Source organism: Lissotriton vulgaris, chromosome 12, assembly GCF_964263255.1.
Source record: "Lissotriton vulgaris chromosome 12, aLisVul1.2, whole genome shotgun sequence".
Lineage (NCBI taxonomy): Eukaryota > Metazoa > Chordata > Amphibia > Caudata > Salamandridae > Lissotriton > Lissotriton vulgaris.
The window spans coordinates 122,285,096-122,311,821 of NC_141700.1; the positions used below are offsets into that span (position 1 = coordinate 122,285,096).

Genomic DNA, 26,726 nt, shown 5'->3' on the forward strand with positions numbered 1-26,726 from the left:
CCATTCAGAAGAACTGATGCATGGCTCCACCTACCGCCCCACCACGTTCTGCTAATTCCCTTTCCCTGGCTCTTGAGGCTGTTGACAGTGATAAGTAGTCTATTATAAAACTCTTGAGTTATTAAATGAATACTTACCTTCCAAACGTCCAGAAAATGATAGAATGATTTGTTTTTTTAAGGAGATTTACATAGCGCAAACTTGCCCCGAAGGTATTGGGTATCAGAGCGCTTTACACAAGCACTAGCTGCATTACATGAGGACACATTCATTTTTGTTAGGCACGGGGAGATTAAGTGATTTGCCCAGAATCCGCATCATTGCCGAGACTCAAACATGGTCCCCAGATTCGAGGTCAACCGCCCTAGCCGTTAGGCCAACACCTCTCCCCACCGATTATCTAGATTTATAAAACTATCTGGATTGTTTTATAAATTCCAAATCAAGCAACATGTTAAATAGTGAAGGAATGCAGGATGGAGTGGTTAGTTTGTAGTTAGTTCGAATTGTTTAATTGTATAGTTGATTAAAACCAGAAAAAAATAAGCATGAAATCATTGAAACAGTCAACAATATACACTAAATCTTCAGAAACGTATTAGCAATAGAATTAAAGATAGTCCATTATTCAAGTAACCTATGCGATGTGCCTTATTAAAATGCCAAGTGACTCGATCTAACACAATCCGAGTGAGTGATTTCCATCACAAAAGTAGTACATCATCTCATAGTCACTAAAATTCATATTCAATGTAAAATGTTCACAATACAAAGTCTGGAGTATATATACACAGATCTGGTTTATAATAATGGTGAGCCAAATTAAAATAGTGCCTAAATCTTTACTTGTGGACCGGTGGATCGGTTCAATCTAGGAGGACGAAATGCTTGTTGCACTCTAGTCTTGTAAGACTTAGAGCATCCAATATACCTGTGGGAGCTTAATGCCTACTGGTCTTATCTCACCTATTACCTCTGCCCTACCCTCCTGGTGCCTCCCTCACCAGCAGGGAATGCCCAAATACAAGGGTACCCACCCAGATGCTCTACCTAGTCTTCTTTTAGAAGCCTTAAAATGCCAAATGTTCCTTCTAAAAAGGATTAAACCTCGCTATCGGGCACCATCCATCCTAGATGTCCACTCTGCTCCAAATCCGCTCTTACCTACACTCCGACTTTTGAGCAGGAAGCCCCGTACTAATTGTAACAGATGTAATTGATAGCTGACGTTGTTTCGCAGATAAAGCTCTTGCCTGTGTATTTGACAGTAATTTATTTAAAATGTTCACGAATTTAGCACATTTCCCCACCCCCCTGGGTGAACAACTGCTGAAGCAGAAGGCTGATGCCTGTACACATGAACGTACTCCCTCTGCCAAAAAGTAGGTTTCAGCAGTAGTCTCCTTTGTTGATCTAGGGTAGGGCAACAGCATAACAGATGAAACCATGATTCCTGATAATTGTAGCATAGCCTACACTTGATGTCACCCCCTACACCAGTCCAGCGCGCGTTAAAATCTCATATTGGTCACGCAAACACTCATGTAAAGGATTTGGTCCAGAGTTTTTGCATTAATAAGATCCGAAAAATATTTTTGTGGTATCCCAACATGATAGGAATCAGTTAGGGGCTGAGCCCATCCTCAACACTTGGCGGTTCGTAAATCCTGTTCCCAGGAAAACTCTTTTATTTGCTTGTTAATAGCTGTCTTGCATGCCCGATATGGGATGACACCGTCCGCCAAGGCGGACTCCTCAATCTTAAGTAACAGAATCGCCTCATTAAGTTGATTAGACCATGGGTTGACCGTTTTTTCGTAAATCAATTTCAAGAGATTTTTTTAACGAATTCTTGTATGCCGTCCTACACTTGATAAAATATTGCAACATGGATGCCTTACACTCAATTGAATTATTAACAGTAGCTCAAGTCTTAACCTGGAGTGTCGGACGTGTCGCGGTTGATGGAATAGCTTTTTGTATACTCTAGTGTGACATAACCCCAACGCATCATCCAGCGCACCAGGATAGGCAAGATGCCCATACTGCAGGGCTGGGGTTAAGGTTGCCTTTATTACTCTTACAATAGGTGAATCAGAAGCACTACTTAATAAGTGATTCAGTTGCCCAATTCCATAAGTAATGGCTGTTTCTTTCTTGTTAAGAGCTTTAACTTGGGCGGCTGCAGCACCAGATTCGCCAAACCACACGCCCAGTTATTTATAATTCCTTGCTGTAGTGATGGTCTGACCTACCAATTTCCAAGTTGCCAGCTTCTTCCTTCGGTAACACCTGAATAGCAGGACTTTAGTTTTGGGCTGATTTACCAATAAATGGTTTGCTTTGTTAAATCTACCCAAAGCGTTTAAAGCCCTTTGTAAACCTGACTTGGTATGATCCATGACCACAATATCATCGGCGGATTGTAAAAAAATAAGTGCTGGGGCTCTGGTCAGGAGGCAGCTTGCACAGCCCATTTCTGAAGTTACAGAACCAACTACTAACCATGAAAGTGGGGAGACGAATGTCGCTTAATGGCTAGAGCTGCAGACTTTGGAGCTGGGGAAACAGGTTTTGAGTCTCGGCGTTGGCACAAAATCCTGTGATTCTGGGCAAATCAGTTAATGTCCCTGTGCCCAACATACAGGCGCGCAACACCCATTGGCCTCAAAGGGCTTCAGCCCCCCCCGGTTGTGTGTGGCAGCCCGGGATGAGACACTTCCCGGGCCCGATCACAGCCGCACCCGGGCACTTCACAGGTCTTTGAAAGACCTTCTGCATGTTAATGGGGCTTTGTTGTTGTTTCATCCCTTCTAAGAGCCCCTGCAGCTCGACTGCCGATTGCCTAAAGATTCAGCCACCCCCCTCGAAATGTTTCCTTAGCCCCCCATCCACCACCCCACCCCACCCCCCCCCCCCCCGCACCCCTGAATTTTGACTCTAGTTGCGCCTCTGCTACCATAAATAAATGTGTCTTACCTGGTGCTCATGAAAAGCGCTGGTGATGATGATTAAGTTCTGGTGCTGAGCACCGGAAAACACCGGCTCAAATTAGGCACTAGCAAAAGGACCCCCAAAATGGATAGGAAGCGGAAACTCACGTCTTAGCCAAGCTAAATCGCAGAATAGCCTTCGATCTGGCTGGAGGACGGCGTGGGCTCTAAGGACTTATGTCAAGAACGCGGAGAATAAGTAATGCTCTGCAGCATCTTAGGTACTTTCGACCTCTGCACATACCAAATACATAATGCTAAACAAAGGTACGTCAAGTGTATCATGAGCCCTAGTGCAAGCAATGAAAATGGGCTCCGTATTACCGGCTGAGTAGTGAAATACAGAAATATTAATGGCCCTTTCAGGCTTCTGTACCCGATACCACTGCACCTGCAGGACGATTAATAGCTCGCCCATTATACTAAATTGCATGTTTGGGACCTGGTTACCAGCATCAAGGGTGATGCAATGCTTCTACCGGATTAGCTCAGACTGCATCAAAGAACTGGGAAAAAGAAGAATTTCTCACAAAAATCTGGGTGGTTTAAAAATGTTCACGAAGGCCCCCACGTTTGTCAGAAAGTCCGACTCTCCAAACAAAAAGCCCAACCTGTGTCACAAACACGCTGTAGCGACAGAAACTCCCCGGATTTGCACCAGACTCACTTGATGCTTCTGTGCAAAGGTGAAACCCGAGCCCGCGCTTGGCAGGCAGGGCCCTCCCTCTGCCCTCCCCCCTGGACCTGCAGAGGGCGGCTGTATGTAAAGCAGGGGAGGGGAAGGGGCTGCAAGCTAACTCGGTGATATAAAAAGAGAGAAGCTCCCACAGGCTGAAAAGCAAACATTTTCGCTTCGTTTAGCACGAGTTTCTGGAGCCGAGCAGCTCTGTCTCTCACTCCTCATAGATCAAAAGCTTCGAGCAGAGCCCTCACTTGCACAGACCCGCACTCAGCTTAACTCCCTGACATATTTGGAGGACCCCCTTCCAGCGGTGCCACCATGCCGTCTGTCCCTCTGGCTGCCCTGGCGCTCTGCGCCGCCCTGCTGGCGGGCGAGGCCGGGGGCTTCGTGTCCGAGCGCAAGCCTCCCCCCGGCAAGGAGCGCAAGGTGCCGATGGCCTCGTGGGACGAGGTGAACGTGATCGCGCACGGGCTGCTGCAGCTGGGTCACGGGCTGAAGGAGCACGTGGACCGCACCAAGGGCCAGCTGCGCGAGCTGGGCGGGCGGCTGAGTGCGCACAACCTCACCCTGACCGCGCTGGCTCGCGGGGCCCGGCGGGCGGAGCTCGAGACCGAGGCGCTGCGAGGGCGCGTGCAGGGGCTCGAGGCCCGCCAGGAAGAGGCGGGCAACGGCTCGCGCAGCCTGCAGGGCGCGCTGGCGGAGGTGAGCCGTGGCGCCGCGCGCCTGGACCGCAAGGTGGAGAGCATCGAAGAGCGCGTGCAGCACCTGGAGCGGCCGCGAGGCGCGGAGGGAGACGCCGAGGTGCGCGTGGTGCAGGTGAGTTTCAAATGGTGGGTACTAGAACACCTGTGTGATGGAGGGGTTGGGACGGGGGTGTGAAGGACCTGTGGTCATGGAATACCTACTGGGCATGGTAAGGTGCGCAAAATACCTGGCATTGGCACTTGCTTAGGGGTGTGAGTTACCCGTATGTCACTTTGTACTTGCGGGGCAGGGTGAGGGGCGCACAACACTTGCCTGTTTTCTGGAATTGGGGAGGGGGGTTGTCGAACCTTATGTCATAGAACACTAATAGTGGATGACACATGACAGGTGGCATAGAAGTCCCGTGAGGGTCATGGTAAGAAGGCTACAACACCCGTGCTACATAGCACAGTGAGGTGAAGCTGTCTTCTATATTATACTTACACCGGTGGCCCAAGTTCAAGGGTGCAATGCATGCTAAGGGGCTTAGAACACCTGTGGACATTGAACCCCAGTCTGAGTTATGGCAGGGTGAGGGTAGGTATAATATGTTTATGATATAAATCATGCGATTTAGAGAACCTTGCGATGCGTGGTAAGGGTTCCAGGACCACCGTGGACTTGAATCCCTTGTGTGGTGTATCGTTAGGGCACAAGTGGTGGAGTATTGTTAGAAGCACTGGGCACATTTGAAGTTGATGTGAAGGGCATTAGAGTTAAAACACCAGCCCAGTGAAAAAACTGAAGACTTTACTATTCACCCAAGCCTCCGAGCTCTAATGTGTCACGCCACCTGTCCTTTTGATTCTTACCCCCAGAGCTTGGACGCCCCCGGGCAGCAATCGCGCTCAATAAATCTATTTCCATTCCATCCATTCCATTCCATTCCATTCCAGTGAACAGAGAACAGCGGTGTGGTGTATGTATGGTGAGTGACTTGGAATACCTGTGATGTATGGTTATGAGCTGTAAAGCAGCTGTGCGGTATATCATAAGCATGTTAGAACATCTGTGTGTGTGTGTATATGTTGCAAAGGAAGTATAACGTGCTTAATTTGTGCTGGTGCTTTCCGGTGCTCAGCACCGTCACTTAATTGCCAGCACCGGGGCTTATGACTGTCAGCCACATGGTAATGCTGCCTGCCCATTTAGGTACGATCACAACAACTTCTGGTTATTATTTCTATTTACATTTCCAAGTATTAGTATTTGCCTCCTAAGCCATTCTTATTGCTTTGGGGGTCTGTAATAGTATGAGTTGTCACACTTTTAAGAGTGTGATGACTATTAGTGAGTTGGTGCTGTCATTGGCAGTGCAGCCAGGGGCATCGGATGGTGCAAGATTTAGTGTCCTCCTGTCGAGGGCCCCGGCACTACGTTTTTTTTTTTACAAATTAAGCACTCTCAGGAGTGGCGTGTTTAGTGGGTTAGAACACTTGTGGCCATAGAATGTGTTAGGTATTGATGAGGTGCTTAGAGCACTTGTGTTTTGCATGGTGAGGATTTTAAAGACACTGAGTTGAAGGGGTGGTGCAGGTGAAATTCATATGTGTTAATAAATGTGTATGGAATGGGCACAGATAACCAGCAGTGTATGGTATGGGTCACATTTAGATGTTATGCTCACAGGAGGCACAGAAGAGTCTGGGAGCTATAGGCGTTTGCCGCGACGAGGCATGTGTATATTTATGAGGACCACAGAACACCCCTATAGTGTGAGGCGATGGACACTTTCTGCTTGGCTTGTTGGTTCTGCGTGTAAAGGTATACCATGTACACCCCAAGGGGTGTTTAGGGAGGTAGGAGTCATGGGAGGCATGTTCAGTGCTTTATTGGACCATATTGTGCCACCATATATGGAATATCTCGGGGGCATGCTCGTGTATAGTTCATGCTGCCAATGTATAGAGGGTGGCGGATCAGCATTGTTGGTACTCAGATTTTTAGAAATTGTCAGAACTGTGCATCATACAGTGAGCTACAGAGGGCTACTACCGGTAATCTCCCGCAGTAAAGTGATGCTGGGGACTGGAGCCTCCCAGATTGAGCAGGAGTCTCCCACTGTGAGGTGGCTTGAGTGCCCGCACGGAGCGGGGTGAGCTGAGTAGTCCCCCACTGGGGTGAGTGCAGCATGGGCTAGCCGACAGCGAGCTGTGGGAGCGGATGTGCGTGCGCCGCCGAGGCCCCGCCGCTGGCCTCACTGTAAGTACAGTAAGAGGGAGCTGGCCGCTCTCCAGCCGGCTCGAGGCCTGGCACGGGCCGGCGCAGTGACGCCTGCGGCGCGCCGTACGTGCTCCGACGCTCGGAGCTCGTCAGTCCCGGCGCGCGGCCGCTGTTTGAAGGTTCAGGCCCCGGGACAGGGCACGTGTTAAGCTTTCTCCAGGCAGACACCGACGGTCCGATTGTGACCTGTGTGACATGTCTGCCCTAAGCCACGTGTGAAGAGTGCAGTTTTGTCGGACACTGAATACGTTTCAAATATATCATTTTGTTAAATGGGAGTGGTTCCTAATTGTCTGCCATACTCCTCATTCTAAATTATAAATTATACCGCAGTATAAGCCAACAAAAGACCTCGGTCTCCGAAGAACTTTTTCCGTCATGTATATTTTATGATGTTCTCTGTCTCACCGAGCTCTGGTACTGTCTCAGGCCATCTGTGTTATTATTCTGAAGGCTCTAGTCTGAAAAAGCCATTATGTGACCCTGGGTAATTTGGCCTACAAGAGAGTGGCAAAGTGTGCCACCCGGGCCATTCATATAATCTCTCTTACAGTTCAGAGGATAAACCATGAACTTTCTCTTAATCTCTCAATATTATTTTTATTCCCCGCTGCAGACACTAATGGATGCTCAGAACAAGCGCATCGACGAGCTGATGGAGAAGATTAAACTGCAGCAGTACAAGCTGGACAAGCAGAACCTACAGATCAAGAGCCTGCAAAGTAAGGTGAGTGCTTGCGAATAGCTGCAGCAGCGGTCTGGGAGCTGGGCCGCCAGCTTGTGGATAGCGATAGATGCAGGTAGTGCCTGGATTTGAGTGTGGGACAGAGTCGGAGTACCAGCCTGGCTCTGGGTGCAAAATGATGCCAGTGGCAGAGTGCAACCTGTGACCAGGGGCTGGGTGCAAGCACAGGCCTTGGCACAAGCGCAATGAGTGTTGGGTGGGAGCGCTGACCGTGGCTGTGTGCGAGACCTGGCTATGGCTGAGTACGAGCTCTGACCAGACCCAGGGTGTGAGTGCTGGTCATGGCTGGGTGCAGATGCTAACCATGGCCTTGTACAAGCGCTGACCAGGGCCCAGTGTGAGTGTAGGCTGTAATAGGGCCAAGGTGCCACAAGCGGCAAGGGCTTGTTATGAGCACAAACAAGGAGTTTGATCCCAGCTAACAGGAAGAGATGACTGCAAACATAAGATCTGGAGCTGTATAAATCATGGCTCTAAGCCGCCATTGACCTCAAACCTTCGAGGTAAATGCCCACATTTCATCTCCTTCGAAATGTGGAAGGAGCATAAATTACCTAATGATCTTCTCATAATTGTAGAACAAATGTAGTTAAAGTAGGCCTTGATCTTCTTATAGCTTAACTTGGTGTTCTCAAACAGCTGCTGAAACACCTCTAGGTGTTCTAATGAATCAAGCATTTTTGCCCCATGACGCGTGAAAAACTGTTGATCAATTGTTGTTTGGTAGTGTTGTTTCAGGCTTATAATTCCATTGTCCAACATCTTACTTTCATTCCAGATTCAAGACAACAAGACCGTGAGCCCGAAATGGAGGTCCGCCCTGAGGAAGAAGTCCCAAGATGTTTCTGAAAGGGAGAACGCCAGCAATGTAGCAGCCAAAACTTCAAGTGAGTACAGCCTGAAGACAGCTAAGCTTCATGCAAGCACAGAATGTCTGTTATAGAATAATGCTTCAAATCTACCCATAAAATGCAAACATATACATGTACAATGTCTGATCAGAAGATCTAGTTCATTGGCACCTTCCAGGTACATTCAAACACTTTGGCTCCAACACTGAAGGAATCTCCCAAGTGTTACTGGTTTCTCATGGAGTGTACAGACATTTTATTTGAAAGTTCTTGCTACTTTTGGAGCCATGCTTCAACTTTCAGTGCTTTGAAATGTGAAAATGAAACCTCCAGCTTGATCAGTAACCAGGTAGCAGACTCCACCTCAAACATTTTAGCCTCAAATGTAGCCTTAAAGCCCACCGTAGCGGGCTCTACCGGCCATTAAAGGCCCACTCCTGCGTTTAAGGCACGAGCCGAAGGCGAGGTCCTTTAACAAGGGAGCAGGACTTTAATGGCCGGTTTAGCCCGTTATGGAAGGCTCTATGGCTATTAGAACATTCCGCCCTTAGAGGGCGAATGTTCTAATTTGTAAAACAAAGGGCTCACGAGCTCGAGGAAGTTGAAATCCCCTCAGGCTCCGTGAGGCCTTTGTTCACAGCAACAGCGGTGAAGAAACATTAGAATGTTGGAGCTCCGGTCTTCTACAGGCCATTAGAAGCCCGTAGCACTCCATTGTTTTCAACGGCGCACCCACATTTTTAATGTTCTAATAATCTGTAGAGTGGGAGTTAGGTGTTCTAGGTGCTCCATCAAAAAACTGGTAACACCCCTCCTGGGCTGATGAGGGATGCTGCTGGTCACCAGGACTCTCATGCGGGATTCATGTCACATATGTCACATGTTAAAAATACAGGAAGTCTTAATAAAAAAATAGATCATTAACCCCACCCCCCACCCCCCTCCCCCCTACCCCTATCCACCCACCCTTGCTCGAGAGATGCCTGATCCCACATGCCATCTACTCTGGTTTGTGAACCGTGCCATATCTCTGCTCATTTTTGCCAAATTTCAATATAAGACAAGAGCAGCCATAACACCAATCGGAACCTCGGAATATTTACAGAATAGGGGTTCACCTGATCTTATTCTCGTAAATTGTTTGGCAGAGAATCAAAACTGTGCATACACTTGATCTAGGACTAACGACTGCACCAACTCTCACTGATCCGTACACACAATTTTCTAATTTAAAGAAGCTCTTTTGAGATTGGATGGAGGGATCCAGAACTCTCTGAAATGCATTAAGCAGGGGGGATTGTATGGGATGTGGGAATGCATTAAACAGTATAGTCATTTCTGGGTATCATTTAGGACGGACCCTCACACAGTGGTGAAGATGGGAACCAAGTACATGCGCAGGACGGCTGTGAACTCACAATAGCAGCTTTGTGCGCGGCCTTCAGTGGGCCCGGAGCCAAGTGGGTGAAAGTTGAAGAAGAGCTTGTGGGCCTGCTCCATGGAGCGGCTAAATCACTTCCAGTGCAAGCCCTGAGTGTCCCTGCGCACTGTACACTCTGGCTCGACGCCAGCTAGGGGAGAGGTGAAGTCTTACTCATTGCTGTAGGCGGCCAGGACGCACAGCCTTGTGTGCTGACTGAACCTCATTCAAGGAAATAACTTCCATGCAAGTCCTTCAAGCATGCCATCAATGCAGCGAGGGGGAACTTTGCTACATCTGTTATTCAGACTTTGTCTATTATCATTTGATATAGCACCCATTAATCCTACTCTTTTTACTATGAGCCCTTCACCTTAACCATCTGGTATAAACTACAGCCTAATGAGGTTTAGGCAACTTTAAATCACTTTCAGGTATCTACAGCCCCGTCTTCATTCTGTTTTCCCTACCACTAGTGACAACTGACTGTTCATGTACCATTAACTGTACCACTCTAGTGTATCCTTTCCTGACTGTGGAAAACATTTGTGGCCCTTGACATCAAGATAACTGGAAAACATCTGTTTGAGTCTCTAATGACCCTCGTATTGCTGTCACTGCCACTGGTTCCTGCCTTGGGTACACATTGGGTGCCTCTGCCCAAGTGCTGGCATTCCCACAAGCTACCAGCGTGTGCCTCTGTGGGTGACAGCCATGGGGTGTCAGTGCTCCTTATGCCCACAGGGTGTCACTGATGTTCCTTCCCATTGTGTGTTGCTATTACTGTCCTCTAGGTGTCACCGCTCCTCACCTTCAGGGGGTGTCAATGCGCTTGCTGATTATGGGATAGCCCTGGTCTTGCTGTATAAAGTTGCTACTTCTCTTGCTATCTGGATGTTGGGGCCCTCCCTCCCACAAGGTGCAACATCACCTCCCAACCATGTAGTGTCTGTGTCAGTCCTGCCTATGTCGAACCCGCTCCTGCGGACATGAGGTGCCAGAAGAAGTAGTGTGAATCGGGGTGATGTATGGTCAGTTTCGAGATCAGGCAATGTGATGGCAGCGGAAGATGAGGGGATGTGATGAGAGATGGAAATGGAAGCTGGGTTGGTGGGAGTAGCAAGAGGAGACCAGATCTTCAGAGGGTGGGTGTGAGGTGGTGCTCGGTAGGGGCTGGTGGAGCCGAGGATCTGTAGATGGTTGCATTAGGGAGTGAGATGATCAGAGCAGAATAGAGGAAACTGCTATTCATTGCGATAAGCAGATGGGTGTGTATAGAAGAATAAACGATCAACAGTGTGGACAAGGACAGAGAATGCTACCTTCCTTCGAAGATGTTGGATCAGACATTGTATAGTAATATTTTAGAAGAGGACTTCTTAAGGCACTTGAAACAATTTGAGCTGCCTTGGATAATTTTTACAATCAGATTCAGAAGACTGACATTAAGGATTCTAATGAAAAAGAAATAGGTTTATGTAATTTACAAAGATAATTCAGTCGCACACATATCTTTCATGGGTTTGGGCCACAAATAGGGGGACATTTTGTCAGGTATAAATAACCTTCGTGTAGGCTGGAAAGTCTTTTGCACTTTGCAGTCTGGTTTGGTGAAATCCTCTTTTCCAATCTGGATACATTTCGAGATTAGTGTCAGACAAAATTCACCAGTGTACTTTTCCTTTTAAATTCAATAACAATTGAGTCATCTTTAATTATAAGGAAACAGTGGAAGGTGTGAAGTAGTCAGATTCCAATTATAAAGAAGTTGTGATCAGATTCCAGTGAAAAAGGAGTGGTGATAACTATGTGATAATTATTCCATCACGCCCAGGAATAAAACAAAGCGCGCGTGGGAAGTGAGGTGCATCGACGTAGTTATTTTTCCTTGAAACGTGTCTCATTGGAAAAACAAAGTTCTTGTATGTTTCATTTTTTTAGAATCTTTGAACACTTCGGAAGTGTGTCTTTCATTGTTGAATCTCAAACTTCATTAGGGCTCGGTAATACAGGGGCTGGCGAGCCACAGTATCCAACGCCCAGGTCCAGACAAAATATAACGACAGAAACCAGGTAATTTACAGGCGTGTGAAACTTATTGATGCTGTGGTGAACCACAACATATGTTGTTAGCGGTAACAAAGCTATCACAAGCATCAAACAGAGCGAACACTCCTTTCAGTAGAACTCGCGCCGTAGAAAAGCACACATTTTACCCTTGTGTGTATGTACACAACATGTTTCCCTGTACACTGCCAGCGCACACCAGCCACGATCCATCATTTAATTTACCCTGCAGGCAGCCATGTAAACATCCTCTGTGTCCTAGTGAGCACTTCTATCCAACGTGTGCGCACAATAAACAAGCGCCCATGTCACCAGACGTGAAACATGACTGCCCCTAGGGTGCGTGACCAGCCCCACGTACTACCATCCATCATCAGATGAACAGCACCCAGTGGTCCATGTCACTACACATGTATGACCAGAACCATGACCACCATTAGGCATGCTAGTGCTCTGATCACTTCCCCTCGTGCCACAGAACCAAAGTGAAGGACACTGGGACGCATGAGGCACCCAGTAACATGTCACCATTCAAGGTGTCCTGTTCAGAGGGCTCTCGCTTCTCCATCATACGTGTGCTGACTTTTGGAGATCCAGTTGGCCCGTCAGTGTATATTCGTCATGTAACTCGCCCCAAGGACTCCGCTGCGTGCGTCATAGGTAGCAGGTGCCCAGGTAAGCGCCTCGCCCAGGTCACTGCAACCTCGGCGCTACCAAGCCCAGAGCGTGGAGTGCCGATCGGGCGCATTGAATGTTTCCAATTATTCCCTGGGACTGGTGCAGCCTCAGCGCGGGCCCTGCCAACTGGGTGAAAGTTGAAGACTGACTCGCACTGAAATACGTAAAAAAAAAAGGCCCTTTGTTTTTCCTCCACCCTGGAGGGGATTGTTTTTCAGAGAATGTGGGTGAAAGGTGATTTTTTTTCAGACAGGCAGAGCCCTGTTTGGATTAATGAGCTCAGTATGGTGTCAAGAGCCAGCCCTCCCTCCGCCCGCCCCAGACTTCCCACACACTCGTAACCTTTCCCCTACTTCCATCGAGAGACTTAGCGTGAACTGCGGCGACGGCTGATGTAAGAGCAAGGCTGATGTAAGACTGCGCACGGGCTGATGAAGAGCCTGAGCTGAGCTAGATGTGGTCTGGGCTTCAGACAGCAGCGAAGGCACTAGATACAAAGAGGAGGGATGCGCCCAGGCTCGGGCAGCTGCTGCTGGTTCAGCTTTAAGGACAGGAGTTCTAGATTCAGCACTGAAGACCGGCTCTTTAATACCTGGCACAGGGCAGGTTCAAGATTCTGCAGAATCCGCACTAAGGCAGGGTGGCTCCAGGCAGGAGTGGGTGCTGCTCTTGACTCCGCACCGAGGAGACGTTTCTCTAAACTTGGGAACTGAGGTTAGACTGTCCTACATTGGCACTGCCATGGCCAGCTCTAGAATCAGCTGAAGGAGGCGCAGATCCATCAGTGAGGACATATATCTTTAGACTTGGCACCAAACTAAGGCGGCTCTAGAAACCTCTGAGGGGAAACTGCCTCGACACCGAGAAGAGTCGAGGCCAGACTTGGCACTTTGAGTCAGCTTTGATAACAGGTAACGGGAGACTCTGCTCTAGACTTGGCACCGACGCAGCTCTAGACTCGGGGCCAAAGACATGCCGTTCTAGACTCCGCACTAAGATGAGGTCGCTTTAGCCAGATTTGGCCTCAAGACGTGTCAACCCAAGGCGTAGAACTTTAAAGCAGCAGCTCTAGTCCCATCAGTGCGTCTACTTCCCTAGACCTGACCCAGCGGCCATGCAACGCTGGACTCTTAGCTAGGGAGGCTGGGATCTTAGCTCAGAACTAAAAAAAAAAGGAAGATCCTGGCTGTAAAAGCGGGCCTCTCCATGTTCAGAACCGGGGGGGGGGGGGTGGGGGAGGGGGCATCACTCCTCGCCGAAGAGGGGCAGCCACAGACCCACACCGGAGGGGTAGCTCTAGACTCGAGATGGAGAAAACTTGTCTCTAGACTCAGCACTGAGAAGATGGGCCAGGCTCTCAGCCGGGAGGACCCCATCTCCAATGTCATTACCAAGGGAGGCAGCTCTAGACGCAGAACTGAGTGGGGGCGGCTTTAAATTCTGCACTTGGGAGGGGTGGCTCTGGATTCTCCTAAGCAGAGGTGTCTGAGACTGAGTACTTAGGAAAGGCAGATTGAAACTGGGGTTTGTGGGGGCGCAGCTCTAGACTCTGCATAGAAGGAATGCATTCGTAGATTCAGCAAGTAAGAGGCATCTCTGGAGATAGGCAGCTGTAGATTCCGCACACAAGGAATGCGGTTATAGGTTTAACAAGAGGCGGCTCTAGAGTCTATGCTCTGCTCGGGAGATAGACTCAGCACTGCAAAGAGGCAGGAGCGGCTCTAGGCGCGGTGGCTAGGCTGGGCGTATCTAGGCGGCTCTGGAGGGCATCGCTGGGCTCGGTACTTAAGAGACCGATTTAGGTTCCGCTGTGCTCTAGACTCAGCCTAGACTGTATTGATCTGTAGACTCGATAGATGAGAGTGGAGGTTCTAGAATAAGCTCTGAAGGGGGGACCCTCTAGAATAACCTCTGAAGGGAGCTCTAGGACAAGCTCTGAAGGGGGCTCTAGAACACGCTCTGAAGGGGGGCCTTTAGAACAAACTGAAGGGGGCTCTAGAACAAGCTCTGAAGGGGGCTCTAGAACACGCCCTGAAGGGGGGCCTTTAGAACAAACTGAAGGGGGCTCTAGAACAAGCTCTCAAGGGGGCTCTAGAACACGCTCTGAAGGGGGGCCTTTAGAACAAACTGAAGGGGGCTCTAGAACAAGCTCTGAAGGGGGGCCCTCTAGAACAAGCTCCGATGAGAAGGCCAGTGGGCACTCAGTCGAGCTGCTATTCACACTGATAGGGCTAGTGCACTAGGACAGTGTCTTGGAGGAGCCGCCGATCTAGGTGAAAGTTCATGTTTTCCTCCTGGGTTTTTTTTTCTACTTTGTTTCTTTTTGCGGCGGAATCCGTTCCCCTCTGGGGCACAGCAGGGCCTTGGGCGGACCACGGGAAGCAAGGTTACCCTCCGAAGCGAAAAGCTCAATTTAATCTGTTTTTGTTTTTCCATCTCCCTCTGAAGTCTCGCCAAGCGCCGTGCCTGGCAGATAAAGCCTCTCTAGGGCGCCATATTGTCAAGACCCTCTCTGGGTCCAGATGAAGGCAGATGTGTTCTGTCCCTGTTGTAATTCAGACAACATAAACCAAAGTAGAATTAATCAGGAAGGGTTTATTATCATAATTAAGTTCATAAGTAAATAACCCACAGAAATCAAGAGGATCCAGATGCAATGCTGTCAGGTCAAGGAACAAAGACCAACTGCAACGCATCTGGAAAAGAACCTGGAATGTGGAAGACATGACAGAATGCAATACACGAGCTACTTAAAGAATCATAAGCACAGATACAACAGTCCCACACCTAGAAGTTCTATTTATTCTGCATAGTTTTTTTTAAATACTTTTTTTACGTGCGATTCATGTCCATAACTGTATGAGACCAAGCCTCAAACACGTGAATTATCCGTGCCATAAAGCAGAATTGCACCGAAACGCACATTCGAACCGTAAATAATACTGTCTGAATGCCAAGCGCGAGCTGAGCATCGGCAAGCGCGCCCTTAGGGCCCGGCCCCCCGGCCCCCGCCCCCTACCTGATTTAGATAGGGGCGGCCGGTCTGCCCCAATGGGCGACCGGCCGCTTATCTCTTCCGGGGCAGGAGGACGCACTTCCGGTGCAACAGAGGGCGGAGCCTGGTGACCTATTTAGGCGCCAGGGGCAGGGACCCCGGCCTCTCCTTCCTCTGTGGCACTGGATCGTGGCGGCCTCCCAGAAGCGTCCCCCTCCTACATCCCCTTTGTTTAATTTTAAACTCCCACCCACCCGTCCCTTTAGCTCAGTGGATTGTAGTGGCGTATTGCGGTAGAAAGACCTTGGGACAGTACAATTGACCGACGGAATGGACGGGAGTCCGCCTTGCGTACTCCCTAGGCTAGCACTGAGGGGGGAGACGGTAAGCTCTCCGCTGTGAAATAGGGCCCCGGCTTGGGAGGCTAGGGCGACAGGTTACGAGCCTCCTGGGTTCCTGGTTAGCCTGGTGGTCGGAGGGTGGGCCCCTGGTGAAGGCGGACAAGGATCAGAGGTTGGGGGCTCACTCCTCTTGGGTTCGCAGGTGGGTTTCGCCTCGCGTGGATGCACGGCATGGAAGGGGGGAGCCGGAAGCCCCCTTAGTGCTGGTGGATTAGAATCTTAATCTGGCGGAAGAAGATCAGGAAGTCAAGAATAAAATTGTGTTGATAACTGTATGTAATGAATTTTGAAATGCCTTGTCATGTTTATGAAATGTCAAAATATTAAACATGGCCGTTTTTACACCCACACAAATCTCTGTTGTTGATTCTCGTGTGGGTCGTCAGGTTACAAGGAGGGAGCGGGGAGCATGCTGGGGGATCCGGGTCCTATGATGCCCGGCTTTCGAAACGTTAAGCAGTTTCTAGCGATATTACCTTAAACCTATTAAAAATGGTGGGTTATCTTGAAAAGCAGAAGTGGTGGAACCGGGCCAGTGGCTTCAAAAAGACTGGTAAGGTAGAGGTTTAATTGGCCGCCTCGCCAACTTGCCACTGAAAGGCTGGTGGGTATGGGGTAGAGTCACATGTGATGTTGAGGCCTGAGAAAGACAGGGTAGTGGTGAAGACAGCCGGACACTTGTGAAGTGCGTCTGTAAGGAGCACCTGTGACGGTCCTTGAGTCAGTCACGCGCTAGTCCTACATTTTAAGTTCAGTGCGACTGTGGCAGGGTCTGTTGTATGTTCGGTTTACCTCTGGAAGCCTGGCCTGTCCAAGTCGATCCCAAATCTCATGAACTTTTCTGAAAGGTAAGGAGTGCATTGAGAGAGTCACTCCTTTTACTGATTTGTTCTTAAAAAGTAGGTTGAGTTGGGGACCAGTTGGCCATCTGTCGGCCTGCCTCTTGAAAGCAGGTAGAGCGTGAGCATAGTCAGTAGCTCGACAGACTCGCCTCAAAAAGATGGTGGTGCTGTAAAAGATGGTAATAAATGTCGAACATGGGCCACTGGCCTGCTTGGGAGCCGGTGCCCCTGCACATGCTGCACTAATGATCACTGCTTTCCAGTTGCACGCTACTTTGTGCAATTAAAGTGTGATATTGGCATAAAGGCTGGGGCCCCTGTGCCGTCAACAATGGGGCTCAATTTCTGACATGCTGTCATTGTGACACAAAGCCATCTTGAGGACAGTGATTGTAATGTGAGTTCCCCGGGAGCAGAGCGGCCATCTAGGGGTACCAGCCGATCTCGAACATCAGACACACAGTTTCCAGTCCTGGACCTTCCGGCGACTACCAACTGCCCTTGTTTTGCTTCTATTGAACCAATTGAAGCTAACGCACCAGAAAGCAGTTCATTTTAGATGAAAAGTTTATGGCTAGAGACAGTTTCCATAAGGACCTGGGATGAGGTGGTCTTCCTGCGGCCAAACATTCCTCAGCCTCGATGGAGATACATTCTTGTTTTTTTAATCTTACCCAATGTCTTATGCATCAGTTAAGTTAAGGCGAAGAAGAATAATAATACCATGAGATTTTTATTTTGCCATTTTTTAATGCTTTTGACTATGCCTCACCATTCTTCACCATCCTATGCATGCTTCTTACCACCACATCCCTTTTGCATCCAGTTCCCTTTTGCAGAGGAGCTTGAGAGAACACATACGTCGTTCTTTTGGGTTGGGTCGAAGACATTATTTAATAGGATTCATGTCATAAACAGCCACCACCATATATTAAAGATGTGCTTCCCACTACTACCCATTCTTTACCTGGTGAGTTGGTGATTCCTGCATGCTGTCGTGCACTAAACCAGGCTACTGACGAGGCTGTAATGTAAGGTGCACTGCAGGTAAAGAGACATATAGATGGGAACGTGGCCTACCTGGGTACTAGAAAACAGAAAACATGTTTTCCATTTATCTGACCCGAGCCTTGACTATGTTGACTTGTTTGGGCGCCCACAGTGGCTCAGTTATGCCAACATGGATGTTGGCTCCCAGTATTTGCCTGGCTGGCAGCCCTTTCCCCGGAGGGTCACCTGAAACTTCTGCTCCAGATAAAACTGCTACAGTATACACAAAAAACAACTCGAAATGTGCACTGCTGCCAAGAACCTGAAACAAAGCGAAAATCGGTAAACAAATGAAAGACAAATAAAAGGAAATGTGCTGGTCAGGTTCTAGCAAAATCCGCTCTCCTGCACCTTCAGAAGATATGGATTGGTAATACATTTTTTCACACGAATTTCGAAACCTGTTTGAGCATTTGTGCTCTTGGTGTAGTTATGCAATTTTGACGCAAACAACTATTGTAATGTTACTGAATATCTTAAAAGTCAAGACATTGTGGCCACCGTTTTACCCTATTTGCTGGAAATTCATATATGTACTCAGCACCAAACTCTAAACTTGCGAATTACACAAAATTTGTTTTATTTGCGGATTTTATGTGGTGGTATATTTAGCTTGGGGATGTCAATGTCCACAGATCTCCAAGTGAAAAAACGTTCCGTGATCCAGTAACTATAGACGCTGAAGTGTTTCTGTTAAAAAGGCAGGTCGAAGTGGTCTTCTTGCAATAGACCTCACAATGTACAACAGTCAGGGATGTCTCCTATATAAATACCACAAGCTAAAAAACTGCAATTTTTTGTAATTGAAACAGACCCGACCTAACATCTAGTGGATAACCGGTAGACACAGTACCATTACCAGATGGGCACACATTGGGCTTTCAATTTTTAACCCAGGCTTTTAACTAATAGTAACCCCTGGTGAAACATGTAAAAAGCAGGATATTAACGCACACAAAACGGACTAAAAAACTATAACTATTTTTTTAACACCCACATTATAATGGAACTCGAACACCCGATACCAGATGCAAAATGTAGGGAAACACGGATACTCTGGACAAAATGTGAAAAAAAAACACTTGGCACTCGGTACAAAAGCACATTTTACTCAGGCACTAAGTGGCTTTGTGGTTCTTTGCTATAGAACAGTTGGTACTCAGAATCTCTCCCAAATGTGCATGCTTCGAAGAAACTGAATTTACCTTCTAAACACAGATTTCTTCGAATACACTGTAAGTTAGGCAATAGTGATTCAACACTATAGAACAGATTACAATCTCTAGTTTGCAAGCACAGCGTGGTAGTATTAAATGTGCAATTACTGAGTGACATGTTGACATTCTCTTGGCTTGGTGATTGTGGCACTGCCCAGAGATGTGCACAGAGTACCTGCAGAGTAGGGGATCTGTTTATCTTCACAAATATTTACAGCTATGGTTAAGTATGAAGTAGGGTAAAGTTCACTGGTGCCTCCTGGCACATTCCTGCGCTTGTGATTCGAGTTTCGTAACACTGCGCTCTTGTAGGAATGTTTGTTTGAGGCCCAGAGCTGCGCTTTAGCTGTACAACTCGCCCTGTCGTGTTGGCACATACAGGTGGACCGAAGTCCAAGGTTTTGCAAAACAGTCATTGATTTTCTGTCCATGGCCACGTTTAGCTGTCTGTACACTGACAAAGAGCTCAGATTGGACTACATGCATGCACTGCGCAAGGACTGCACTAACCACAGGGTGCACTAACTACAGGGTTTACATGACCCCGGTCTCACCCCCAGTTCAGTAGAACAAGACCCCATGGTTTGCAGCACTGTGGTTATATTGCATACATTGTTATGTGCGGTAGGTCAACTGCGCTGCATAACCCACCATCTCACATGGGACCGCAATATAGCATAATTCACAAAGTGCCACAAGTTAGCTATACGGCAAACCCACACTATGCTTAAGACTGCTATTTCACTTATCGAGCAGTATGTGATAAATAGGCTATTGTTGCATGGCCCATGATATGTTTTAAGAACATTCTTGTAGTTTCTTGGATTTGTCTGAAGCAGAATTTACTCCAAACCCCGCATGTTTGGCGACACTGGTGCAAAGCAAGCCCAAGCATCCTCCCCATGATTTTGATATTTTTTAATCTGCTAAATTACCGCGCTATTGGTGCTCAAAGATGTTTAAAAAATTTTTAGGTTTCAGTAAGCTTGTGGCAACAGAAGTGCTAAATAGAAACCACTGCTATCTAACTGAGCTCGAGCATGCCCATAACACAATGTAAAGTTGTTCAGCCTTGTGCCCCAACAACGCCCACATTTTAAAGTGATTCCTCACAACATGGTTTTCTTGTCTGTCTGTAGCATACACAAAATAACCTTCAGATCTAGGACTTTGAATATATCATAGTGCCAGAGACCTCTGCAGATACCAGTACTTGCAGGTGCGCGCTGTGAGTAGGAGGGTTGCACCCAAATCTGGTGATTTTCAGGATATTTCCTGACTGTGTTCACAAGCTTTTTTCGTTCCTGTGGTATCCAAATATGTATCCTGTGGGTGTGAGATCTGGCCTGGCTCTTGCCCTCTGGAGCTTATGTTGAGAACCTCGCTATACTGTCCAGCATTAACTTTCATGTGGTTGTGTCTTGTCAGCACACTTCTAAGGAAAAGTCACTACTCATAATTGTGCAGTGGAATAAATGCCAATTATTCTTTCCCCAGACTTTCCGACTGACTGCAACCAAGTCTTCCTAGAAGGAAAGGAGTCAAGCGGCACATTCCAAATTCTGCCTCTGGGATCTTCAGAGCCCATTCAAGTTTTCTGCGAAATAACAGCAGGTCAGTGCCTCAAGAAGTGCTCAAACATCTTCAAATGTAGGATCATGAAGGCTGCATAATGTTGAGAAAATCGACTGACAATACCTTTCTGTCTACCCAGATGCAGGATGGACCGTGGTCCAGAGGCGCATTGATGGCTCTGAAGACTTTGACCGCGTCTGGGAAGCTTATAACCATGGATTTGGGAATCTCACTGGTACGTACCCTCACACATCTACTTCTTCCTAAAAAACAAAAAACTGGTTGAGACCCAGAGGGAGAAGTAAATTGTCCAAGAGCAAACAGTCTTGTTGGTGAGTTTGGGAGTTAGGACAACAATGCTGATTTCTTTTCCTTTTCTTCTTAGTACAATCTATAGGAATGATTGGATGGGAAAAGGGCATGCATCAGCAAGGCCCAAAAGTGTTTGCACACATATTAATGTTTATTTCGTACATTATATCAGCTAGTTTAGTGGAAATCATCCAAATATATAATCTATTTCGCAATGAAATTCCATCCCAGAAGTTTATTATTTGTTTTTCCTTGAAAAAACTCATTTTTTTGTTCATTCAGTTATCCTACAGTAGTTCATCTCCCCACAGACTTAGAGTGCCTAATCAAGTAGCATTCCTGCCTGCAAAGAACAGAGAAACCCCTGACACTTATGTCGCTTTTGTAGAAACATGTCACAAGTATAGTTAGTCTACACACGAGGCAAATGCATAGTTCCGATAGACTACTTCTTAAAAAGCCTGTGGTTTATATCAATTATGCAAATCAAGGAAAGGAATTCTGGGATATTCCCAAACTAGGCATTGATGATATTTTCAAGCATATACTGAAAATAGTTTTCCTGCAATATTGTTTGCTTGAGGCAGCTTCTGACTTGCAATGGTGTATTGTTCCTTATTCCTCAAGCTCATTCTGAAAACAGACATTTGAGAAGACAGTTTAGAATGCCTGTTTGGGTGATTGATGTGCATTGCTTTTTGCAAGCTGACCACCTGTGTTGGGAGTTTCACAGTGTTCGCTCTCTTTGCATTTCTAATGAATGTATACTATCTGAACAATTTCTCACATGCCTAAATGCGTAGTGTTAAAACTGTCAGTCACAGTTCTGGCCCTCCTGATATTGAAGTTGCTACATAGTAAAGGTTTTTGGCTATACAGCTTAATACATAAAAAAATTGATTCAGACAGACTATGTGCTAAGTGACCTGTGCTTCAAGACTGTGTTTCGAAACTAGTCGTATGGAGCCTTTAAGAAATGTCCAAAAAGTTCATCTCACACTACAAACCGTAGAAACTCTAGGTACTCAACTTGTGTTGCATTCTGTTTTTCAGGTGAATTCTGGCTTGGTTTGCAGAAGGTGTACGACATCGCCCGGCACGGGCGGTACATCATGCTTGTTGAACTTCATGACTGGGAGGAGACCACAAAGTCCATCGAGCTACTCTTCAGTCTAGGAGGCCCAGACTCCGGGTATGAGCTGCAGGTCCAGGGCGTGGTATCGGGAGACCTGGAAAACGCCATCGGAGATGTCCGACCACTGCCCTTCTCGACCCGGGACCGTGATCAGGACCTGAAAGCAGATCTTAATTGTGCTAAGCATCTCTCAGGTGAGCACCGAGGGGACTGGTTTCTGTAGTAGCTGAATGAAAGCCCGCATTGTATGAAGTTGCATATCGTTTGAATAAAGGGGATGAACAGGATTCAAAGGCATATGATTATTACATGGGTTATTGCTAAAGCCTGGTGCTCAGTAGACCGGGTATGCTTGGGAAAAGTCAGTTTCCCTATGCTAGTATATGTCTTCGCATTCAAAATCCATAGATAAACTGAATCCAATGCAGATTGTGATGTCCTGATACCTAAAGGCAGGTAAATCCTCATTCTACACTTAACATTTTCATATTTTACAAATTCAGAATTCCTCATTCTCCAGCCTTGTAACATAATGTGTCGTTTCAAGAAGTACTAATGAACTAAAAATGCTTGTCCTTTTATGTTGCTGTCCAGTACCAGAACTGTATTTGGTGTGTTTTTCATTATCCATAGGCCCTCTATATTAGTACCGATACCACAGCATCAGTACCCCCCGCACTCCTTGAGTTTGAGCCTCTTTGGTCACCCCATTGTTTACTGAATCTTTGAGCAATGTCAGCATCTCTTCAAAGCGGGAAGGCTCTCTGTGCATATTTTTGGATGTAAAACCCAATGTTTTTACTTCTTTGCCTCATTGGAATACACCAACGGACAACACTCACAATAACATTTTTTGAGACGAACAAGATACCATGTTAGCAAAATTTCCATCCATAATAATCCAGTTGCAAAACCATTGCTAAAATAAGCTACATTGCTGGGCCCTAGTAACAGAAACATTGTAAAAACAAATGCAAATGTGATTTGCGTGTAGGCATAATGCTAATTCAGTATTCCCAAATCCCACTTACTATAGATTGATATCACACTTGTGTCATATTCATAGTGAGCTTGGTGCTCTTGAAAACTGATGTCTAGTGCCTCTTTTCCTGCTGTTGTGTGTACTCTTCGCTATTCCCTCGTGCACTTTGAAAAATATCTGAGCTCATAGTTGCAGCACTAGCTGGGATGTCCTACTCAATATGTGCCTCTTGATGGTACAGCCCGCACGCGCCCCCATCCGCACAAGGACAGACCGCTCCAGCTTCTTCCTTGGGTCACATTCTGTCTAAAGGGATGGGTATAGTTTCAGGTTTTTAAAAACTGATTTAGCCCTCTAGAGATATCAACAGTACCAAAAAAATATACACTGATCAATATAAAAATGTACAAGGAGATCTGGACAAGTATAATAGTATACTACCAACCGCAAGAGGTACAATTTGATGGATAAGGTGCTGCTTTCTGGGTTTCTGGGTTAGGAAATGTTTAAATCCCAGCTTACTCTCTTTTCTATTCTATTTTTCTTTTTTTGTAATTGTTTGGTGGTTTACCAGGTTTGTTGTGGTGTACACATATAGTGGCAAATGTACTGTAACTTCCAGAATTTGGCCATCACTTGGTGAGAACTCTTAATCTCAAACCATCTTGTGGTTTGTCTTGCAGGTGGCTGGTGGTTCAGTTCATGTGGCCCGGCTAATCTCAACGGCAGGTACTTTCGCTCCATCCCCCGCCAGCGGCACGAGCGGAAGCAGGGAATCTTCTGGAAGACTTGGAAAGGAAGATATTACCCGCTGAAATCCACCAGCATAAAAATACGGCCCGCAGATATAGTGGTATAACCCTAAATGAACGATTTTGCGATGCCAGCTTTTGCGTCGCAATCACAGGTGGGATCTCACATTATCCGAAAGGACACCATGGGACTCAACAATGTGGTGTTTACAACCTGGAAAGAAATGTTGTAGGCCCTCACAGGAGGAGAGGTCTAGATAGTAGCAAGCAAACTTTCCGGTCAAATGAGTGAGGACTCCTGAATTCTGAACTTTCTTATCTCTACGCAACAGAGCAATGCAAGGCCGAGCTCTTCTGGTTCTGAGGACCACAACATAGCTTTGGGAGCTGAAGTCCATGGAGGTCGGACTCTTTTGTACAGTCGCAACATTAGGCACACAAGTGATTACCACTGTTACACGTCACATGTGTAGGTTTTTTGGAAGACTGTTGCTACCGAATTTTCGGTGGAATTCAATCTATTGCTACTGGCACGTGTTAAATGAAGAGCTTGTGCCACTTATTCTGTTTTACATGTTTCTTTTCAAATTGGCACAGCTTCTTTATTTTGTAAACCACTGGTTACATTTCTGTACTGCAAAGAATTATTGGTTCTGAGGCTATCCGATTTCTTAGTTTCCACAGATACTTGTTTGTTGTATCCATATTATCGGTACCAAAATATTGAGAGGGAAGTATACATTTCCTAATCTTAACTAAATATGTATTTATTATATATATACCAGAAGGATGACGAACGCAAACCCAATATTGGTGCAATTTTCGGTTTATTTAGTGGGCGCCCCGAACCATCGCCTTATATATCCGAAGGGTGCGCTTGCGACATGCATCCAGAACGCCCCAGGTGCTGGTATCTTGCCCAGACGAAAGTATAATAACAATCTCCGCACTGACTTGTCAAACAGAGACAGGACTCCTCGTAGTGCAGATAAAAGAATTTTGTTTCTAGGCAGACATAAAATTCTTTTATCTGCACTACGAGGAGTGCCGTCTCTGTTTGGCAAGTCAGCGTGTTTTTTTTATATATATATATATATATATATATGTATGTATGTATGTATATATAAGTGGAGTTAAGCATGGTAAATTTATACTTGCTTATATATACTTCTGTCCACAATATTTTGGTCTTTGATATTTTGTAACAATGATCTGGTATCTCGATATTCTGTACTCCATATCCCATACAACAACTTAATCCCAAAGATGCTCACGGAGTGGACGGTGAGTGAGACCAGGCAAGGGCTCGCTCCACTCACGAGGGAGATGAGCCAGAATCATCTTCTGCTGCAAAACAGCAGCGCACCATATTTAGGTCATATTGACTGTAGCGTGTGATGGCTTTTGTCAGCTACACACGAATTGTAAATAGTAATTTGTAGAGTACAATGTCTCTGTAATTAACTATTACTGTTAAATTTGTTCCAATATTTAAATCCTGTAATAAATGTTTTTGTAATTTATAAATGTTTGTTTACCTGTTGAATGGAGTCTCCGTTATTCAGTGCTCTTTTCTGTTTTGTACAAGTCCACTGTTCTTTTAACATTGTTTTAATAAATAACATCTTGATAAGTAGTCTGTCTTCCATGTTATCTAGACCTCTCTCAGATTTAGGATGTAACTGCCTAGTAAAGTGGTTTGAAGAATTTTAATAAACGCAACCAAGTCGTAGGCGGTAGAAGAATTTTGGATCTCATGAGACTGAAGTTACCGAATTTATATAAATTCTTATAATTAATTGTTTTAACACAGCCACAGGAAAGTAACCTATGATGGAAGAGCAGATCTGTTCTTCAGATAACAAAACATGTTCTGGTAATTGTTGATTCTATTATCTTGGACGGTTGTATGTGTAAATATCCAGGACATACATATCTGTTACAAAAAAGATCATAGCCAAACATTTGACTACCAAGATATTGTAACGGTAGGTATAGGTTTGCTATTCCTAACTCTGTATGTTGAAGATATATAGCATCAAGGTGCATATAGGGGGAGAACTCAGCCGCGGCCCGTGCCGGTAAGAGTGGTGGGGCGGTGGGGGAGGATTTCGACAGACGACTGGGGAAAAGTAATGATTTATTTAATTTTCCCTTGTGGTAGTCTGTCGAATCCTCTCTGCCGCACCGCTCTTACATGCACGGGCCACGGCTGGGGAAGGTATGCACTTTAAATCTCTGCTTACATACTTGTGCTTATATTGACGCTATTTTGGCAGTCAACATTTTTACTATAAATGTTTGTAGCACAATATGTTTCCCATGATATTCTGGTTCTACAGCTGCTGGGCTGTCCTGGCCGTCTAATACGCAGACGAGTCTCCTGACATGGGGACCTGTTGCTAAATCTGGCACTGTCATGAGCCACGAAGCTTTATAGGTCTGGACCCTAGGTTATTGGGACTTGCGCTTCATTTTCCCTCGCCTTTTCGAAGTGACACTAGGAAGCTGCAGCCCACTCTCTGAAAGCTTGATCTCAGGACAAGAAGGATCTGTACGGAATCCTGGACTTCAAGATCATTTGTAACATTTCAGGTCCATCCTATAGAATGCTCAATATCGGTCCAAAGTTCATAATCATAGCTGCACCGCATGTGAAGGCTTCAGTGCGCCTTTTACATGTGTAAAATGGAATCGCTTGCTAAACAGAAATCTGCCCATGGATATGACATGAGCTCAAATGTGGATTTTTTTTACCATTGTTGGTTTCATGCCCGTGGGCCAGCTGTGGTGCAGTTAATGTGTTGAAAAGTGTTCAGTGGATCCTTTGTGCCCCCCCTTCAATCTGTAGGTCACCAGCTGCACACTTCTTGAGCAGTTGCAGCAGTCATCTCATTGAGATGCTGTGAGTGCCAAGCTCTCCTGTGTGGACATTCTGTCAGTGCAGCCTTCTAGCTTAGAGCAGCCCCTAGTCACACCACCCTAAGAGTACAGAAATAAAAGTTGATCATGCTGATCCGTAAAATAAAAAGCTACAGGATAGGATCATCTTTTTCGGTCAT

The 26,726-nt window shown here is 46.4% G+C and overlaps 1 protein-coding gene across 1 annotated transcript; it reads left to right on the top strand.

Moving 5' to 3' along the window:
* The first annotated feature begins 3,844 nt into the window (after positions 1–3,844).
* Positions 3,845–25,300, top strand: ANGPTL4 (angiopoietin like 4). The gene is made up of 7 exons (XM_086947500.1): positions 3,845–4,491; positions 7,259–7,369; positions 8,166–8,274; positions 20,406–20,522; positions 20,623–20,718; positions 21,849–22,124; positions 23,596–25,300. Exons 1-7 carry the CDS (start codon positions 3,994–3,996, stop codon positions 23,769–23,771), a joined length of 1,383 nt encoding a protein of 460 aa, XP_086803626.1. The 5' UTR covers positions 3,845–3,993; the 3' UTR covers positions 23,772–25,300.
* The last annotated feature ends 1,426 nt before the right edge of the window (positions 25,301–26,726 follow it).

Excerpts from the sequence above, each read along its gene's own strand:
- ANGPTL4 (XM_086947500.1), top strand. The coding sequence starts at position 3,994 with ATGCCGTCTGTCCCTCTGGCTGCCCTGGCGCTCTGCGCCGCCCTGCTG. Across the intron at positions 7,370-8,165 it reads TCAAGAGCCTGCAAAGTAAG|ATTCAAGACAACAAGACCGT; the intron begins GTGAGTGCTTGC and ends CTTTCATTCCAG. Across the intron at positions 22,125-23,595 it reads TTGTGCTAAGCATCTCTCAG|GTGGCTGGTGGTTCAGTTCA; the intron begins GTGAGCACCGAG and ends TTTGTCTTGCAG.